This window comes from Neophocaena asiaeorientalis, unplaced genomic scaffold, assembly GCF_003031525.2.
Source record: "Neophocaena asiaeorientalis asiaeorientalis breed wild unplaced genomic scaffold, Neophocaena_asiaeorientalis_V1.1 scaffold15, whole genome shotgun sequence".
Classification (NCBI taxonomy): domain Eukaryota; kingdom Metazoa; phylum Chordata; class Mammalia; order Artiodactyla; family Phocoenidae; genus Neophocaena; species Neophocaena asiaeorientalis.
Genome location: NW_020185328.1, coordinates 6872617 through 6894569, shown reverse-complemented (window position 1 = coordinate 6894569; position 21953 = coordinate 6872617). Strand labels below are relative to the sequence as shown.

The following is a 21953-nucleotide window of genomic DNA, read 5'->3' as shown; positions in this document are numbered from 1 at the left end:
CGTTGGTTGTACAGGAATATTTCTTCCAGTCTCTGCTTACTTTTCAGTGAAGATTGTTCCACATGTAGATGTATTTTTGATGTGTTCGTTGGGGGGAGGTTATTTCCACATCCTCCTACTTCACCATCTTGATCTCTGATATAAAAGCCACTCTTCTGCTTAAAACTCTGCAGTAACTGTCCATCCCAGTGACCTTCCTATTCTTCAAACATGCCAAGCGTGTTCTTGCCTCCCTAAGCATACTTCCACCTGGCCTTTTGTACTTGTCATTTGCTTTACTAGAATGTTTTTCTGAGATTCTCACTATAACTTGTTTCCTCTTAGCAATACTATCCCAATCCAGCCTATGTGAAAAGCAATTCACTTATTATATATTTAGTGTTTTATTTTTGTATTGTCTAACTCTACTTATTAGAGAATATAACATTCATGGTATTACAGACTTTCTTCTCTTCAGAGAGCACATAGTGGTCATTTTCAAAATACTACTTTTTCCTTGAAAATCCATTCTTTTCTTTTCTTTTAGCAGTTGAGTAACTACTAGAGATTTTGTTAACCAATTTTACTTGCAGCTAAGTGTGTTCATCTGACTATGTTTTTGTTAGATTTGTAAGTGAATAGAATTAATGACAACAACTGCTGCTTCAAATACTTAAATGGTAACTGTACCCCCTTTGTTTTCATGCCTTTCCCTTCCCATGGGCTGGAATGCATTAGTCATGTGGTTTAATGACAGTGTCTTTGAGTATGCTGAGGCAAGATTGAATTATTTTATGGAGCAGCGCTGCTCCACCAGTGTAGATTGCATGTGAGAAAAGTAAAATTCTGTCTTATTTGAACCAGTATAAGTTTTATTCTCAATATATTTCACCCTAACTAATTTGTAGATCATCAGTGAAAATATTTGAATGAAGGAATGAACAGGTGGAGCCCACTTTAAAAATCTGAGAAATGGAAAAATTGCTTTCCTTGGTCATTTTTGTTTTTCTTTTGCTATTTAATAATAATGGTAACAGTAAAGTTCCTACCTGTTTCATCATTTTAATTCAAATGATTTTGCTCTTTTATCACATATAATGAATAATATTGGTTTTTGGTAATCTGTCTTCATGATATTGAAGTAGTTTACTTTGATATCCTCTCTTACAAAAAATTTAAAATAAAGATTGGCTGCTGAATTTTATCCAATGACTTTCTTCATCCATTTATATACTCTTACATTTTTCTCTTCATTAAATTGTTTATGTAATGAGCTTTGTAATACTTGGTCATAGTCTTATTATTCTTTGCTTACATTGCTGGATTCTTTTTATTAGCATTTAGAATTTTTGCATCTGTATTCAAAGATTATATTGGTATATGGTTTTCTTCTTATTGCCTTATTGGACTGAATAGGACTTTGAGTACAATGTTGAATAGATTGGGTGAGAGATGTTATCCTTCCCATGTTTTTGATCTTACAGAGCTAACATTTAGTATTTTACTATTGTGATATTAGTTTGTTGATGCCATTTATCTAGTAATATTTTGAATACATTAGGTTAAATAAAACGTAATACAGTCATCGCTTGCTATCTGCAAGAGATTGGTTCCAGGACCTGCTGCAGATACCAAAATCTTCAGATGCTCTAGTCCTTTACACTTGTCCCTGTGTACTTGCGGGTTCCACAGTGTGGTGGGTTCAACCAATAACAGATAGTATAGTACTATTTTTACTGAAAAAAATTCATATATAAGTGAACTCATGCAGTTCACACTTGTGTTGTTCAAGGGTCAAATGTATTAAAATTAATCTCACCTATTTCTTTTTACTTTTTTCTTAGTGTGGCTAATAGAAAATTTTAAGTTACTTTATGGCATGCATTATATTCTCTTGGACAGTACTGCTGTAAAGTAGTTTTCCTAGGTGGAAATAAGAAGTTATTTCTTTACTGGAGAAGAAAGATAAAAAGAGTTTATATTGGTTAACATATTTCTATAGATAATTTAGTCATGTTCTCTCTGACATTATATTATAAAATGCATAGCCAGATATAGTTACAGAATTGTTTGTGCATTCATGTCCCCAGAGATTTCTCAGCACTCATTCATCCCTTGATGAATGTTGATGAGCCAGCCCTAATGCCTAGCTTTATATAGTAAAAATATGAAAACAAATATTACATTAAGTTTACCACTATGTTTTGTAAGATGTAAGTGAACTCATAAGTAGTTTTCTTTCTTTTTTTTTTTGCAAAAAAACTAAATGACTGTTCTCCCCCCACCTTTATATTCAGCCACTTGTTCTTGTATAAAAAACATCAGGAAAAAACTATTAGTGAAAGTGAAAAAAAATGGATTTACAAACACAAAGGATTTGAAGATAAGCTCTTTAAGGATCTCTTATTTCATCCTGGAACCAATATAACAGAAAAGTATGCACGCTGGAAACATGTAAGTATAATTATTTTATTACTTTTCTTTGAAATATTTTTAAGACACTATAGTTATAGTTTATATTGTATTAGTGATAATTTCTTTAATCTCTTTTAAATGTCTTCTATTGTTAATATTATGCTTGAGATTTTCTTGATGTGATAAAAGTCATACAATGTAGTATAAATGTAATTTTTGTGATGTATTAATCACTCTTAACAGAATCATTTTATAATTTATGCTTTATATATGTGCTTTCTCTTATTAATTATTGGAAGTAGTTATTAATAGTAATATAAAATGTATTCTCAGTAGCTGAAAACATAAAGAAATATTTAGTTTATTAAAGGCTGATAATTGTACATATAGTATAATATTCACTCAGTATTCTGTGCAAAATCATCTATTGCTTTAAGGACACAATAAAAATAGAAAGAAATGTATATTTATTGAGTACCTACTATGTACCAGGCACTGTGCTAGATATTTTGCATGTGGTATGTAATATATTTTTCACAATACTGGAAGAGGTATTTTTACCTCTTTTTTTATGATTAGGGAAACTAAGGCTCATAGGGGTTGATTAACTTACCAAAAGCCAAACAGTTAAGTGACATTGGTAGGATTTAACTCGAGATCATCTGACTCCAAAGTTTGTGCTTTTTTATTTTTAGAATTTTGTTTTGCTTTTACCATTAGGTAATGGTAAAAATGAAAACTCGGCATTATTGTATAATTAACTGGAATGAACTTTTTATAATTTATAAAGCACTGTGTTTGTCTGTAAACTCCTTCATATTTGCACCTGTACCTGAATAGCCTGAGCTACAAATGTTTCCATTACATTAACATAATTAGAAGGGAATACAAACTGTCCAGACTGACATTAGTCTGATTTCAATGTAATTGAGGACACGTGTTCTAGATATAGTACAGTAATGTCCTCAAGCCCTTAAATCCCACCAAAATTTATCCATTGAATAAAAACATAGGTTTAAAAGGCAAATGTATCTTATGCAAAACTTTTTCCTCATTAGCATGCAGTGCCAACTGTATTAATTTGCTCCAGATGATAGTATGCTCTATAAAGTTTATGTGAAGTGTCTTTTGCCCTCTTTGTAGAATATAAATATGTTGATTTCAGGCATGTCACCTGCTTTTTATAAGCTTTAGAGAAGACTTTCACTGATGTATACTGATATCCAAGTTGGATATGGGTATGTTGTATACTGATAACCAATTTGGATATACTGATAGCCAACACCCATATATAAATGTAGATGTATATATACATATCCATATATATGTATATTTGTATATATGTTGTGTTATGGCAAGTGACCATTATATATACATAAATAGGAATAATATATATTATAAATGTTATGTTATTTAATACTTATGAAGTTACATGTAATATACCATTTCAAGATTTTGGAAGTATTTTGAATGTTATAAATCTTTTGCTAAAATATATTAATTATAAGGAGTTTTCTAAAGCTCTTTGATATTAGTAATTCTACTAACCGTATCACTACTAATATCATTTATTAAAAATTATTCTTTCATAGTCTATAAATATGTACATTTTCCTATGCTTTTTTCATTGTTTATAGCTACCATTCATACAACATTATGAAGTCTTCAAAGCTCACTTTCTTATAGTAACTGAAATAATTTTTCATTGTAAGATTCATCTTTGAATCTATTTCTTCTATATATAATTGTCATTCCATCTTCTGCTAGCTTCATTTATAGTCTTCTCTTCAGCTCACTCAGTTGATATATTATTCTTTCATTATTTTTACTACTCACATGTCTAGTCTTTAGTGACTTGGAGCTTGGTTTATTAGAAGCTATAGTGAGAGCAGTTAATACTATAGAATACCTAAGAGAACCTAGGATCCAGAAAACATTAAAAGAGTTAGGGAGTAGGGAAAGGGGAGGGGTTGAGAAAATATCAGCATTTAATACTGGGAGTGCATTAGAGAAAGATACTGTGAGCAAAGTAATGTAAAGCTTAATCAAGAATGGAATTCGAGTTTCAGTAATTAGATAAAGCAATCATTGTCTGAATCTGCTCCTGTTTGGGGATGAAATGTGCTTGGTCTCCCAAGGGCTTAAAATTTCCAATATTAATGGTAACCTAAAATGGAAAGAACCAGAGGAGTGAGTCCAAGTCACATTCATTTAGGAAATACTGTGGTGCAAAGCCAGAAGTCCATATAAACATCCAGAGTTAATGGTGCAAAAATAAACTGTAAATGATATACAGAACCAAAAGTTAGAAGCCATGATGAAATAATCTGATAAAAAAATGGATTGGAGTAGAAGACATTGAGGATCTAAAACAATTGCTAGGGATATTATTTATCCATGGCTTACAGATATTGGTCAGAGGGTGGTTTTTCTTCTGTTATTGAATAGACTGACATAAATACAGAATTATGGTGGTCACTTAGATCAAGCTTTAGGGACATTTGTATATTATTATGTGGGATTTTAGGGAAACCTAGATACTATTATGATGGGTTTTGCTGGGGCACCCAAGGCTATTTGAAATCTGCTTTTGCACAGTCAATCCTTTTACTCAAAAGTTACCAGGGAAAATATATGTACTGGGAGTAATAGCAAACAAAGCAGTTCTTAACTGAGGCTTTGGTCTAAAATTCCATTGCAATATTTTAGTAACCTGGGCTAGACTATGAGATATTCTTTGTTACCCATGCTTTTTTATCTTGAATAGTTATTTCCTATATTGCAAACATGAATTTTAGAAGGGGTATAGTATGAAAGAAAGTCACACTCATTATAGCCAAAAGGACAGAGATTAAGAGCAGAGGAAAGAAATTTGCCATATATTTATCTCAGAGAAGATTAGTTGCCCTCTTTTCCTCTTGCCTCCACACCCTCACATTTGAAGCTTCCTTAAGCTGGTTTAGTCATATGTTGTTAGGAAGGAAAGAAAGCATCTAAGAGGTAAGAAAGAGTGATGGCCAGGAACCCTTACTGTTATAACCTCATGGAAAGATAGAACAAATCTATGTGTTGTGTATCTCTGTTTTCTTTGACAGCCCACCTCCTAGAATCATGATCTAATTTTTTCTTAGGACTTGAGCAACACCCTCTTGCCTTGAAGCATTAATATTGGAATTTCACACCCTTTATCTTGACTCATCTTCTGGAGAGTGTGCATATGTTCTCCCTAGTTATCAACAGAATGAGGAAAAAGATCCATAGGGCAATCCAATCAATTTCTCTGGAAGAGATTTCTTACATTGAACCACTTCTAGCGCACTGAATGTTCACATCTTCTTCTCCTTTATGGCATTCTATAGTTCCTGGAAACATAATATGGCAGTCATCTATACTAAAGTAAGATTTGCTTTAGAACTGATGATTTGGTTGAATTCTAAGATATTTTTATTGATTTTCCTTTGGTTCCAAAGATTCATTTTTCTCATAACTAATATGGATGGAACTATATACATTCCATGTTGAATACCATTTTTGTAAAACAAAATAGAGCAAAATATACTCGAAGATAATCCTCCTGTGAACCCTTTCCATTGATTACTATTAAATACATTTTCTTAAAGGTGTGTGTGTGTGTGTGTGTGTGTGTGTGTATATATATATATACACACACACACACACACACAGACACACACACACACACATACATGAGGAACTGTTTGTCTTTTAATATATTATAATTTTTAATAAGGGTTCAAAAATATAAAGTAACTTTTTAATTGTAGCGCATATGCATTAAAAATACATGAAAATCACAATCATCAATCTGTTAATAGTGGTTATTTAAGTGGTAGAATGTTAGGTGATTATTCCTTTCTTTCTGACAATTTTGTATATTCTTTCTAATCAGAAATCATGTTTTGTTTATATAATAAAAGCAAAGATTTTGCATTGTGGATAAAAACATTTTATCTCCATTTTTTATAACATAAATATAGAAATATTGCCTTCAGGAACCTCTATTTTGTGTTATATTCCATATTAGCAGTTCTCTTTTCTTAGTTAATAAACATTATTTTTAGAGCACTTTTAGGTTCACAGCAAAATTAGCAGAAAGTATAGAGAGTCTCCATGTTACTCCCTGTCCCCACATATGTACAGTATCCATTATCCACATCCTACACCACAATGGTACATTTGTTACAATCAATGAGCCTACATTGACACAGCATTATCACCCAAAGTCCAGTTTACATTAGGGTTCACTCTTGGTGTTGTACCTTCTATGGGTTTTGAGAAATACGTAATGACATATATCCACCATTACAATATTGTACAGAATAGTTTCACTGCCCTAAAAATACTCTGTGTTCTGCCTATTCATCCTTATTTTCCCCTAACCTTTGGCAACCTATAATATTTTTACTGTCTCCATAGTTTTTCCTTTTCCAGAATGTCATATAGTTGGAATAATATAGTATATAGCATGTGTAGCCTTTTTAGACTGGCTTCTTTCACTTAGTAATATGCATTTAAGTTTCCTCCATGTCTTTTCATGGCTTATTAACTCATTGCTTTTTAGAACTAAAGAATATTCCATTGTTTGGAGGTACAACAATTTATCCATTCACCTATTGAATGACATCTTGGTTACTTACAAATTTTAGCAATTATGAACAAAGTGGGTATAAACATCCATGTGCAAGTTTTTGTGTGCACACAAATTTTCAACTTGTTTGGATAAATACAAGGACGCTTGATTGCTGGGTTTTATGGTAGGAGGATGCTTAGTTTTGAAAAAAAAAAATGCAAAACTATCTTCCAAAGTGGTTGTACCATTTTGCATTCCCACTAGCAATGAATGAGGTTCTTGTTGCTCCACATTTTCACCAGCATTTGGTATTGTCAGTGTAAGTAGGTTTTGGCCATTCTAATAGGTGTGCAATAGTATCTCATTGTTGCTTTAATTTGCAGTTCCTTAATGACATGTGATGACATCTTTTCAGATGTTTACTTGCCATCCGTATATCTTTTAGTGGGGTATAGTTCTCTTTTTACTATTAAAAAAATGTAATGATTTATAATCACATGGCCTATGTGAGTAAGAGAGGAACGAGACGACTTTACCTTACTCAGGGCTGCTGCTTTGCACGTTGTATGAGTGCATTTACATCACAGTCTGTGTGGATTACGTTCCCTGGAGTTGTGTGGAGCACAGCTTGCATGGCAGGGTGAAGTTGTGCTAATATTAATTTTACAAATCCAAGTAACCAATTATATTTGAGTTTGGGGTTTTTTGTGCCTACTTTGAATTCAGGTAAATAGGAGGGCAGGGAGAAAGAATAATCAGCTCCATAGTTTTAGAAGCCAAAAAATAATGAAATGACTTTTTCCCTCTTCTCTGTTTAGTTTAACAGTAGATGATACTAAGAAAGTATTGCGAGCATCGATCTCATATCAGATTCAGGAGATGTGGAATGGGTCACCTTATTTTATTATGTGGAGAGTTAAAAAGAAACTTACGGTTAGATATTTCATTTTTTTAACTTCAGTGTTTTGTGAAGAGTCTTTCCTTACACTGGAAAGTGGCCTTTATCATCAATGAGTTTCTGGGATGTTGTACTAACTTAGGAAAGTCTTAAGAAAAAAGCTTTGTAATGACATTCTTACATGCTCTTTGTTATTGCCTAACAGTCATTTTCAGGCCCCGTCAGCAATACAGTTCATTTCAAATGGGTATTTTTTAAAATATTTAGAGTGTCCTTAGCACTGTAACAAATTCTAAGGCCTTAAAGATTGCCATAAAGCAATTCCTATGCTGGAACTTGTAGGGAGAGGGGAAAGAAATAGGAATAACTTACTAGGTAGGGACTGATTATATAAAGTATGGAATTGAAAGGAGTATACAAATTCAAATACAGTTTAGTCAGTTGCGTACACCTAAGGGTCTGATCAAAGGAGTTGGAGTTGTCCTGAGTATTAAGACTTATGGGGAATAATGGCTTTTAGGGTCAGGTAGAAGTGTGAGATATTTATCAGAAGAGTCACTAAGGGCTAGCAGGGGCTAAGGGTAATTTAATTTAAGTTTAATTCACCTATGTTTTGGGGTCCAAAGAAGCAAAACTGATGACTTAAAAGTGAAGCTGTAGCTTTTTGACTTAATCAACACATAATGGGCTAACTTTATCCATTTAATAAAATTTCACTAGGTGCTTTCTAAATATCAGGTCCCCTGCTTGTCCCTGGCAGTAAAAATAAAATAAGTAAAGCCTGTCCCCTTTAATCAAAGATTTTACTGAGACTGAAAGGAGAAAACTTGGAGCTAAATGAATAAGATTAGGACAGAGGCATACAAGGGTAATATTAGACACCATTTGTGGCTGCTCAGATGCAAGGAGTGTGGCTAGCTGACAGCTCCAGCTGTTAGATTGTTCAGGGTCCACCTCTGCTTTCAAGTCGAGGTCACACTATTCTCTAGGCAGCCTTCAGGCAATTACTGAGTAAGGCAGTGTTACAAGGGCCTGGCCATTACTGCTCATTGTTGGACCTTCAGATAGAGACAGACTTTGCTTCAGAGCTCCTGGTCGGTTGGCAGAAACTTGACTCTCCCTGCTTAATCCACTTCCTCCGTTTTCCTTTAAAGAGTATTACTTCCCAATAAACCTTTTGCACACTTAAATGTCTTGGTCTCTCCTTTCTGGAAAAACCTGTGACACCATATATTATGCTTGACTCCATAGATATGGATAAGAAAATTTTTACAACCAAGCAATTTCAGAGTTATTTTTAAAAAGCAGTAAGTGGATGCTAGATTAATACATAATCTGAGTTGTTAAACTGTGAGGGTTGCCAAGGTCAACAGAGAGATCACTAGGAAAATGAGAGAATTGAGCAGACAACTTATAGCATAACACATGTGGGAAAGGCATAGGGACAGGAACTATGAAGTGCTCATAGTACCTTTCAACAAATACTTTGTGAATTGAGGTGAATAAAGGAAAATTACGTGACTTAAACCTGAAATAGATAGAAGTTAGGAAAAAAATTATAAGGGAGGGGCTTCCCTGGTGGCGCAGTGGTTGAGAGTCCGCCTGCCGATGCAGGGGACACGGGTTTCTGCCCCGGTCCGGGAAGATGCCACATGCTGTGGAGAGGCTAGGCCCGTGACCCATGGCCGCTGAGCCTGCGCGTCCGGAGCCTGTGCTCCGCAATGGGAGAGGCCACAACAGTGAGAGGCCCACATACCGCAAAAAAAAAAAATTATAAGGGAGATACTTATAAATTATGCCAGATGGTAACTTTCTTGGCATCTTTTAACATCTTGCAAAATCAATTCTGTTGGTCCCATGCACATACCTAAGAGCTGTAATATCAGTAACATACGATACACTGACTCTCTTCTAGGAGTCACAAGACCAATATAAATACAAATGTAAGTAAAAATTCCTTTATTCTTAATATTATTCAATGAAGTGTCCATTTTTCCTTTATTGAAACATATGTTTTTTGTAATCATAGTTCCATCTCAGCTGTTCACCCAGAACACTCATATCTGCATGCTCTCCTGACCTTTTAGAACCAGTTAGAGGACAACTGACACTGTAACCACAGAACATTTTTTGTTAAAATACACAATGTGGAAGTTATCTTTTACTCTGTGTATAAAGATATTGTGTCTACATTTCCAAGGACTACAAGGAGTATTCCTGCCTGAATTATTTCATGCAGAGACTGGAAATCTACCTGGTACCCTTCAGCTTAGTTCTCTTCGGTATTCAAAGTTTCTCAGTCTTCTTGGGCAACTGACTCAGAGGTGAAGACTGATTTTATAATAGGAAGAAAACTGGCTCAAATTTATGTCCTTCTGTCCTGCCTCATTTTCCAGACTGTAGGCACTTTGCCACTCATTTCTAAGACAGGTTTTCTGGCATGATCATGGTTTTCATTCTGTGCTTCTGAAACCATATCCCTATTGCACATTTCCAGATAGCTGTCCTTTTGCTTATTCTTCTCCTTGCCTAGAAATAAAATAAATTTGCTATAGACTCCCCTCCTGGTAAGCTCCTGACCTATTACTGTAATTTCTCTTTCCATTATGCTCCAAGTTATTAATTTTCCCTTCTAAATGACATCCCATGATTCATTTGCTCTTCCCTCTTATCATGTCACAATTTGATAATGAATTTTAAAAATTTGTAAAAGTTAAATGATTTTGATTTGTAAAACTTAAACTCCTTTGGGAATGTCTAAACAAATAAGCTAACGTAGTTTTATTAAGAAACATGCAGATTTAACTTACATCATACTTATCATTAATAAAAGATAACTTTTTTATGTTGACCACTTTTATTCTGTACTTGCTTTTGTTTATTTTCTTTTTCTTTATTTGTTCATATCCTTTGTTCATTGTTCTATTGGTATGGACTTGCTATATAGAATTTTATTCCATTTAACTTAGAAGGGACAATTTCAGTGAAATTTTCCCTTATCATATGTTTTTTCCAGTTTATCATTTGTGTATTAGTTTTATCTATAGTGTCTTTTGCTGTTCAGAAAACTAATTCTAATGTGGTCAAACCAGTGAGTATTTGGGGTGTCTATTCTTTATAGAATGCTAAAAAATGTTCTTCACAACTCTAGGCTTATAAAAAGATGAGTTATTTTATTCTGACATTTTTATATTTTTACTTTTATATATCATTCCACTTGGAAATTATTTTAGTTTGGGGTTGTAGTAAGGATAAAACTACATATTTGAATGAAATACTGCCATTTGCAGCAATGTGGATGGACCTAGAGAATATTATGCTTAGTGAACTGTCAGACAGAGAAATACAAATATTATATAATATCACTTATATGTGAAATCTGAAAAATAATAGAAATTGAAGAATATGAAAACAGAAATAGACTAACCATATAAAAGACAAATTTGTGGTTACCAGAGGGGAGAAGGGGAACGGGAGAGGGACAAATTAGGGGTATGGGATTAACAGATACAGACTACTATATATAAAATAGATAAGCAATAAAGATATACTATTTAGCACAGGGAATTATACCCATTATTTTTTAATAACCTATAATGAAGTATAATCTGCAAAAATACTGAATCAGTATGATCTACACCTTAAACTAACATATTATAAATTAACTGTACTTCATTGTTTAAAAAAATAATTAATTTTAGAGGGAAAGAAAAAAACTTTATATTTTTATATATAGTAAATTATTCCAACACCATTTTTTAATTATTATTCTACCAGGTATTTAAAATAGTACATTTATCACATGTGATAATCTCCTTGTACCTACTTATTCGAAAACAACATCATTTTAATATTTTAGCTATATGATGTTGATTTGTGATAAGGCAAACCAATTTTCATTATTATTGGCTATTTTTGTGTTTTATTTATTCAAATGAAGTTTAAAATCATTTTGTATATTAAAAGATATTTATTTTAGTGGCACTGTATTTAGAAAGTGATTATGGGAGAATAGACATGTTATAATGTTGAGTAATTTGCTTAAGGACCTTTGTATATATTTCTATTTATTCAGTTATTTCTATGATTCTCACTGAGGTTGTGTAGTATTATTCATGTAGCTCTTGCACATTTAAGATTATTCCAAAAATAATACGTAAAACATAAAAACAATTATTTTATGTTGAGACTTGAAATTTTTTAAAATTATAATTTCAGACTAGTATTTTTATAAATACTAGTGTTGATTTTTTTAGTCACTATCTTGTTATTTAAAATGATTTTTCAGTTTATTCTGTTAGATTGTCAAAGTATTCTTTAGAAAATGATCACTTTTCCTTTTCAACAATCATACTTTTTCCTATTTTTCTTGTTTTCTTGAGTAGATTTCAAATTCAAGAATAATATTGGTGGTAAATGGGTATTCTTGTAATTCTTGTATTATTTCTGACTTTGATCCTAATACCACTATTATTTCATCTTGAAATATGATATTGCAAAATTTCTGGTAGGTACTCTTCATCATGTTAAGAAAGTATCTTAGTACTGAGATGTTGGATTAAATATAAAGCACAAGTATTTGTTGAACATTATTACATGCCTTTTCTAATTCTATTGAGAGTCTTCATTTTTTTTTCTAGTATACTAAGGTAATGAATTAAATCAATATATCTTGTTATTTTGAACCGTGCTTGCATTCTTAAAACAGACCTTAGTCATTGTGTGTTTTTGTTTGAATGGGAATCACTCAGTTGGGATAGCTAATACTTATTTTAAGATTTTACCCTCTGTAATAATGAGTGAGGTTGTATTGTTTTCTTTTGGTGCCTGCTTTTTGAGGACAGTGGTCTGTCTTAAGACACTTTCTTTTTTCCTATGCTTTGAAACAATTTCAGGAATATAGGAATTAGGTATCTTTTGAATATTTACTAAGGAGCCTTGCCCATGCAATTGTCAAGTTCATATGACTTTTTAAATTGTCAAAGACTTGTAAATCTTTGACAACAAATCTGGTCATTTCTCATCATTATATGATTCAGATTTTAGGAATTCTTAAGTAGGCTTAGTAAACAAATTTTGAATGTAACTAAAATTGTCTCTTTCAACTAAATATTTTAAAAGTTATTACTTTGTATCATGTTTATTTTATCTTTATTTTCTCTTTCTGACTTCTGCTCAGCAGCCATGGCTCATGGGCCCAGCCGCTCCACGGCATGTTGGATCTTCCCGGACCGGGGCACGAATCCGCGACCCCTGCATCGGCAGGCAGACTTTCAACCACTGCACCACCAGGGAAGCCCTCCAGCATTTTTATAGATATACTTTAAAGATATTTTTCACACTTATTTATTTGAATACATAATTTTCTCAATTTTTTTCTGATTTCTAATGAACATTCAACATTATACCTTTATTTACCTTTCAGTGAAGATAATACTATATCCTATAGTTTTGAGAATAGTAGTCTCATTTTCATTATTTTCTTTCCCCCTCACATCCCCTTCCTCTCTGGCAAACACCTGTTTTCTGTATTTATAACTTTTTTCTGTTTTGTTGTGTTTGTTCATTTACTTTGTTTTTTAGATTCCACATACAAGGGAAATCATACAGTACTTGTCTTTCTCTGTCTGACTTATTTCACTTAGCATATAACCCTAGAGGTCCATCCATGTCACAAATGGCAAGATTTCTTTCTTTTTTATGGCTGAGTAATAATCCATTCTGTGTGTGTGTATCTATATATAGATGTATAGATATCACATCTTCTTTAACCATACATCTATTAATGAACACTTAGGTTTCTCCCATATCTTGGCTATTGTAAATAATGCTGCAGTGAAAGGGTGGTGCATATATCTTTTCTAATCAGTGTTTTTGCTTTCTTTGCTTAAATATACAGGAGAGGAATTGCTGGATTGTATGGCCGTTCTATTTTTAATTTTTTGAGGAACCACCATACTTTTTCCATAGCAGCTGTACCAATTTACATTTCCACCAACAGTGTATCAGGGTTTCCTTTTCTCCACATTCTCATCGACACTTGTTATCTGTTTTCTTTTTGATAATAGCTGTTTAGACAACTGCAAGGTGATATTTCATTGTGGTTTTGGTTTGCATTTTTGTGGTGATTAGTGATGTTGAACATCTTATGTGTCTGTTGGCCATCTATATATCTTTCTTGGAAAAAATGTCTGTTCAAGTCCTCTACCCATTTTTAAAATGGGTTATTTGTTTTTTGATGTTGAGTTGTATGAGTTCTTTGTATATTTTTGATACTAATCCCTTATTAGATATATCATTTGCAAATATTTTTCCTATCTAGTAGGCAGCCTTTTCATTTTATTAACAGTTTCCTTTGCTGGGCAAAAACTTTTTAGTTTGCTGTAGTCCCGTTTGTTTATTTTTGTTTCTGTTTCCCTTGCCTGAGGAGGCATAGCCAAAAAAGCATTCCTAAGTCCAATGTCAAAGAGCATACTGATTATAATTTCTTGTAGGATTTTTATTCCTACAAGTTTTCAGGTCTTATATTTGAGTCTTTAATCAATTTTGATCTTATTTTTGTATATAGATTGAGAAAGTAGGCTAGTTTGATTATTTTGCATGTAGCTCTCTACTTTTCCAAACACCATTCATTCAAGAGGTTTTCTTTTCCCCATTGTATATTCTTGCCTCCTTTGTTTTAGTTAATTGACCATAAAGTGTAGGTTCATTTCAGAGCTCTCTATTCTATCCCATTGACCTATAAGGTTTTTTTTTTGTGCCAGAACCATACTGTTTTGATTACTGTAGATTTGTAGTATAGGTTGAAATCAGTGTGTGTGACACCTCCAGCTTTGATCTTCTTCCTCAAGATTGTTTTGGCTACCCAGGGTCTTTTGTATTTCCATACAAATTTTAGATTTTTTTTTCAGTTTAATGAAAAATGCCATGGATATTTTGATAGGAATTGCATTCAATCTGTAGATTGCTTTGGGTAGTATGATCATTTTAACAATATGAATTTTTCCAATCCATGAACAAGGTATATCTTTCATTTGTTTGTATTATCTTCAGTTTCTTTCATCAGAGTCTTACAATTTATCAAGTTTGTATAGATTTATTCCTAGGTATTTTATCATTTTTGATGTAATTGGAAATGGGATTATTTTCTTAATTTCTCTTTCTGATAGATTACTGTTAGTGTATAGAAATGTAACAGATTTCTGTATACTAATGTATGTATCCTTCAACTTTACTAATTCATTGATGAATTCTAATAGTTTTTTTTTTTTCTCCTTTGCTGCATGCGGGCCTCTCACTGTTATGGACTCTCCCAGGCCTCTCACTGTTGTGGCCTCTCCTGTTGCGGAGCACAGGCTCCAGATGCACAGGCTCAGCGGCCATGGCTCACGGGCCTAGCTGCTTCACGTCATGTGGGATCTTTCTGGACCAGGGCACAAACCCATGTCCCCTGCATCGGCAGGCAGACTCTCAACCACTGCACCACCAGGGAAGCCCTCTAATAGTTTTTGTTTGTGGCAGCTTTGGGATTTTCTCTATACTGTATCATGTTATATGCACACAGCCACAGTTTTATTTATTCCTTTCCAATTTGGATTACTTTTATTTATTTTTTTTGTCTGATTTCTGTAACTCGTACTTATTCAAGTACTATGTTGCATAAAAGTGATGGGAGTGGGCATCCTTGTCTTTTCCCTCTTTTTAGAGGAAATGCTTTCAGCTTTTCACTGTTGAGTATGATGTTAGCTGTGGGCTTGTCATATATGCCCTTTATTATGTTGAGGAATGTTTCCTTTATACCCACTTCATTGAAAGTTTTTATCATAAATGGATATTGAATTTTGTCAAAAGCTTTTTCTGTATCAATTGAGATGATTATGTGATTTTTATTCTTCAGTTTGTTAATGTGGTGTATCACATTGATTGATTTGTGAATATTGAGTCATCCTTGCAACCCTGGGATAAATCCCACTTGATCATGGTCTGTAATCTTTTTAATGTTGTTTAGTTTAGTTTGGTAACATTTTGTTTAGGATTTTTCCATGTTTGTTCATCAATGATATTGGCCTCTACTTTACTTTTTTTTGATGTCTTTGTCTGGGTTTGGTATCAGGATGATGCTGGTATCATAGAATGGGTTCAGAAGCATTCCTTCCTCCACAATATTTTGGAATAGTTGTAGAAGGATAGGTGTTAACACTTCTTTAAATGTTTGGTGGAATTCACCTGTGAAGATTTCTGGTTCTGGACTTTTGTTTGTTGGGAGATTTTTTTTATTACTGATTCAATTTTATTACTGATAATTGGTTTATTCATGTTTTCTATTTCTTATAGGTTCAGTCTTAGAAGATTGTACATTTCTAGGAATTGGTACATTTCTTATAGGTTGTCCATTTTATTAGTGTATAATGGTGCATAGTCATATCTTGTGATCCTTTGTATTTCTACATTTCCAGGAATTGGTACATTTCTTATAGGTTGTCCAATTTATTAGTGTATAACTGTGCATAGTAGTATATTGTGATCCTTTGTATTTCTGTGGTGTAGGTTTTAACTTCTTTTTTCATTTTTAATTTTATTTATTTGGACCCTCCCTCTCTTTTTTTGTCATTGAGTCTAACTGAAGATTTATCAATTTTGTTTATCTTTTCAAAGAAACAGCTCTTAGTTTCATTTATCTTTTCTATGTTTTTAGTCTCTCTTTCATTTATTTCTGCTCTGATCTTTATTTTTTTCTTTCCTTCTACTAACTCTGGGCTTTGTTCTTCTCTATCTGGTTCCTTTAGGTGTAGGTTTAGATTGTTTATTTAAGATTTTTATTGTTTCCTGAGGTAAGCTTATATTGCTGTAAACTTCCTTGTTAGAACTGCTTTTGCTGTGTCCCACAGATTTGTGATCATCATGTTTCCTTTTTTATTTTTCTCCAGATATTTTTTTATTTCCTCTGGGCTTTCTTCAGTAACCCATTGGTTGTTTAGAGAATATTGTTTAGTCTCCATGTGTTTGTCTTTTTTGAAGCTTTTTTCTTGTAGTTAATTTCTAATCTCATAGCATTATGGTCAGAAAAGATGCTTGATATGATTTCAATACTCTTAAAATTATTGAGCTTTGTTTTGCATTCTAGAATGTGCTCTATCCTGGGGAATGTTCCATGTGCACCTGAAAAAAATGTGTATTTTGATGCTTTTGGATGGAATGTTCCATACACATCCATGAAGTCCATTGATCTAATGTGTTGTTTAAAGCAATTCTTGCCTTATTGATTTTCTGTCTGGATGATCTGTCCATTGATGTAAATAGGATGTTAAAAATCCCCTAATGTTATTGTTTTACTGTCAATTTCTCCCTTTATGTTTGTTAATGTTTGCTTTATGCATTTAGGTACTCTCATTTTCATTATTTTCTAAATATTCTTTTCCTTTTTCTCCCTTTCTCTTGACACAAGAGAAATTGTGGAAAACAGTTATTTGTAGAATCTACTCTGTCAGCTTGATATAATCTCCAAATTGTATTCCCTTACAATTATGAGTATTTTTGTACATTTTGACTGGCCTTCTTATAATAAGTTCTATTTTGTGAGGTTGTTTTTTATAGCTATTCTGTACAATAGTGGTTCTTAAAGTGTAATCCAGGAACTGCTGTGGATGTTTGAAATCCTTTAAGGTTATCTCCAATGCCAAAATAATTTTAATAATAACACTAAGCATTATTAATTTTTTTCAGTCTCATTCTCTTATATCATGAAGCTTTTCCAGAGACTTCATGACTTGTGGGAGATTGATTGTATAAGCAAATGTGAAAACTTGCCTTCTACTAAGCCAGAAATTAAATAGATTTGCAAAAATGTAAAATGCTCCCAATCTTTTTACTTTTTGAAATATAATTCTGTTTTATAAAATTGTATAACTTCTGTGAACATGGAACAGATTTGCTATTCCTATTTCAAAATAAATTAATAAATATTTTAAACATTTATACTTTTAATTTCTAATACAGTAAATATTGAAAGATATAAACACATAAACAAAAGCTCTTTGAGGGTCTTATAATTTTTTAGAGTAAAAAGGAATCCTGTAACCAAAAATTTGAGAGCCTGTGTTAAACATCAACTCTGTCAGATGCAATTTTGTCATTTGTTTTTAAATGAAACTACATAATGACAAAGGAACACTTGAATTAGGTATGCTTTATATAAACCTATTAGTAGTAATGACCTAAATGTATTTCTAAATTTTTTGTATGCTATGTCTTATGTGGCTATAATGTAGTTACACATCGCTATAATCTTAGAGTGTATTTGCTGTCTACATAAAGATGCATTCTTACTAATTACCTAGAAATTTTGAGCCTAATGTCAGTTGCTCATGAGACTTATCTAGACATCATATATTTAATTAATGAGATTCCTTCTAAATCTCTTACTTATAATAGTTCACAAGACATGCATCTTTAAATGACTGCACCAGTGTTATATTTTAAAGGCAGACTTTTGTCCTGCATGTCATGGGTGTGTATCTAGAGAAAACAGTGCAAAGTAAAGTGAAAAGTTCTATGAGAGAATTAAAAGAGAAAGAAGGGAGAGCATTAGTTAAAATTGGGAGTAATTGACCCCTAATGACAGTGACTTAAAACAGAAATTTTTCTCTCACATAAAAATCTGGAGATAGTGCATGGCTGGTATACCAGCTTTGCATCAAAACATTCTCAGAGTCCTTAACTCTTTCTACCCTGTTGCCCCACCATGCATGGCATCTATCCCCAGGGTCATTTATGGTCCATGATGGCTTTTCCAGCTCCAGGCATTAGATCTTCAGTGTAAGTAGAAGGAAAGAAGCGGGGATAAAGGAGGAGGGAGCAAAGGGGTTGTGTTCACTTTGTGGGAAGTTCTTGGAAGCCGACACTCAATATTCTGCTTACATTTGGTTGACTACAAATTAGGCGTATGGCTACAGGAGGCTAAAAAATATAGTCTCATTCTGACCAGACACATGCCCAGCTAAAGCATGGCATTCTTTCATTGTACAGGAAGGTTTTAATGAATATTGAAGAACAATTTCAAACATTCTCATATATCCTTCCCAAACACAGAACACAAACCTCTGCCAAAGGAGGGAAACCTAAAGGCTATGCCACTGCTATATTCAGCTAAAATTCCAACATCTCTGGGTGTGGCAGTGAGTGATGGTTGATCCCCAATATCTTTTCTCTCTTTCTTCCTCAGTGATAGAACTCCCATATTTTAGCTGCTTCAAATAATCTACATTTCCCAACTTTTCTTGAAAGTATATGTTGCTATGCATATTAGTTTTTTTATTGCTGTTGTAACAAATTATCACAAATTTGGTAACATAAAACAACACAAATTTATTATCTTACAGTTCTAGAGACTAGGAGTCTGAAATTAGTTTTACTAAAATGAAAGTGTTGACAGGGCTGGTTCTTTCTGGAGGCACTAGAGGATCATCCATTTTTTTGCCTTTTCTAGTTTCTGCAAACTGCCTGAAGTACATGGCTTATAACCTTTATCTCACATCACTCCAACTCCTTGCTTCCATTGATACAGCTCCTACTTCCTCTCTGATCGCCTGGCCCCCTCTTATAAGGACTCTTGTGATTAAATCATATACTCTCCTTCCCCCAGATAATCAACTGATCTCAAGATCCTTAATCACATTTGTGAACCCCTTTTATAAATGTCTTATGGACTGAATATTTGTGTCCTCCTGCACCCTACAAAATTTATATCTTAAAGCCCTAATGCCCAGTGTGTGTGGTTATATTTGGAGATGGAACTTTAAGGAAATAATTAAGTTTAAAAAAGGTCATAAGGGTGAGGCACTGATCTGATAGGATTAGTGTCTTTATAAAAAGAGACACTGAGACACCGGAGAATGTATTCTCTCCCCCTACCTTCCATTCCATGCATGCACCAAGGAAAGGCCATATGATGACACAGAAAAGGGGGCTGGCTCACTGGAAGCCAGGAGGAAAACACTCACCAGAAATCAAATCAGCTAACATTTGATCCTAGACTTTCAGCTTTCAGAACTTTGAGAAAATAAATTTTTGTTGTTTAAGCCATCCAGTCTATAGTATTTTGTTATGTCAGCCTGAGTAGACTAACATATGAGGTAACATTCACAGGGTTTTGGGGATTAGGGTGCAGACCTCTAGGAAGGCCATTATTCAGTTTACCATACCACACCATGTCATGAGTGGAAGTATGATGTGGCAGATTCCAGGAAATTTCACTAAAAGACAGTTGGTAATGCCTTTGTTGTCTCTTTTTTCTGCCTTCCTCCAATCCTGTTACTTGTAACATGTATATTATGGCTGGAATTCCACATTAGACCATTAGAATGAAGGTACAGTTAGGGTGGTGGAGTGGAAAGCTGGAAGTATCCTAGATTGAAGCAAATTGTCATACTAGTTCTGGACTTCTTACAATTGGATATTCATGTAAGATGGAAATAAATTCCTGTCTTGAATAAGTCACCACTTGTTCATTTCTGGTCCAGCTCAGAAGAAGCTTGAAATTTGCCACTCCATCCTAACAACAACTAAAAAACTGAAAAAACTGAAAAATCAACCCCTCTTTGATTTGTGAGAGAAGTAAGGTCACAGACAAAACACTGCCACCAAAAATTGAGAGACTGACAGGTAAATACAGAGAGCCACACTTACCAGAGCAGAAACCCACGAACTGAAACCACTGTTTGAACCAGTGCTGTAGTAGACAAACTGAATTGTAATTGATGAATTCCTGGAGGCTCAATATGGACAAGTCTGAGTAATAAAATCTCCAGGGTGACCCAGTTGCTGGTGGGAGGCGGGGGGCGGGGATGGGGAGTGGGTCTCATATCCACTCTTTTGTAAGTTTACCACCTGTAAATATGTGAGAAAAATCTCCATGTGCTTCAAGCAGGGAGAAGGGAAAAGGAACCATTTTGAAATAGGCCAGAGCATTCTGTTCTTCTTAACAAGGTCTGTCCTCAGCAGAAAATAGTTAACCAGAGCCTAACCTGCTGGGACTTTATCAGAGACTAACTGACCTAGGGGAAGAGAAATACCCAACTCCAGCCCACTCTAATCATCCAGTCCTACCTAAGGGAGGGAGAGTCTGAGAAGCATGTGTGGGGTTTGCAGTCCAGAGGCACAAGCTCCCTGAAAGACTGAGACCTAATCATGGGACTACACAATGCTTCCCCTCTACCCATATCTTACCACTACATTATTAAAAGCCTATTTATGGAAGTTTCTTTTATCTAGTACATCATACCTGCCATCAAGAAAAAATTACAAGTCATACTAATAGGCAAAATACAGAACTTGAAAAGACAGGACAAGCACCAGAACCCAGACTAAGATGTGGCAGAGATGTAATTATCAGACCAGAAATTTAAAACAACTATGATTAATATGCTGAGGGATCTAATGTATAAAGTTGACAGCTTGAAAGAACAGGTGGCTAATGTAAACAGAGAGATGGAAATTGCATTAAAGAACCAAAAACTAATATTAGAGATTAAAAAAAATTAAAAAAACACTGTACAGAAAGGATGGCTGCCTTTAGTGGGCTTATTAGTGAACTGAACACTGAGGAAAGAATCTCTGAGTTTGGGGATATCTCAATAAAACATTCAAAATTAAAAACCAAACCAAAAAACTGGAAAAAAAGAATTAGAAAAAGTTAGAACAGAATATCTAAGAACTGTAACACACATAATGGGGATACCAGAAAGAGAAGACAGAGAAGAGACAGAAGAAATACCTGACACAAGAATGGCAGAGAAGTTCCCCAAATTAATGTCAGATATCAAACCACAGATCCAGAAAGCTCAGAGAACACCAAGCAGGATAAATGAAGAAAAAGCTACACTTAGGCATATTGTTTCAAACTACAGAAAATCACAGATAAAGAAAAAATCCTGAAAGAAGCCAAAAAATGCCTCATTTATAGAAGAGCAAAGACAAGAATTACATCTGCCTTCTCCTAAGAAGCCATGTAAACTGTTAGATAATGGGTGGAAAGTGTTGAGAGAAAGAACCCACCAATCTAAAATTCTGATCCTT

The 21953-nt window shown here is 33.7% G+C and overlaps 1 protein-coding gene across 1 annotated transcript in view; it reads left to right on the top strand.

Moving 5' to 3' along the window:
* Window positions 1-21953, top strand: part of LRRIQ3 (leucine rich repeats and IQ motif containing 3) — a 175180-nt gene that overhangs the window by 74344 nt on the left and 78883 nt on the right. The window contains exon 4 of the mRNA XM_024734651.1: window positions 2277-2433. Coding sequence (XP_024590419.1) covers window positions 2277-2433 — 157 coding nt within the window. The remainder of the gene's footprint in view (window positions 1-2276; window positions 2434-21953) is intronic.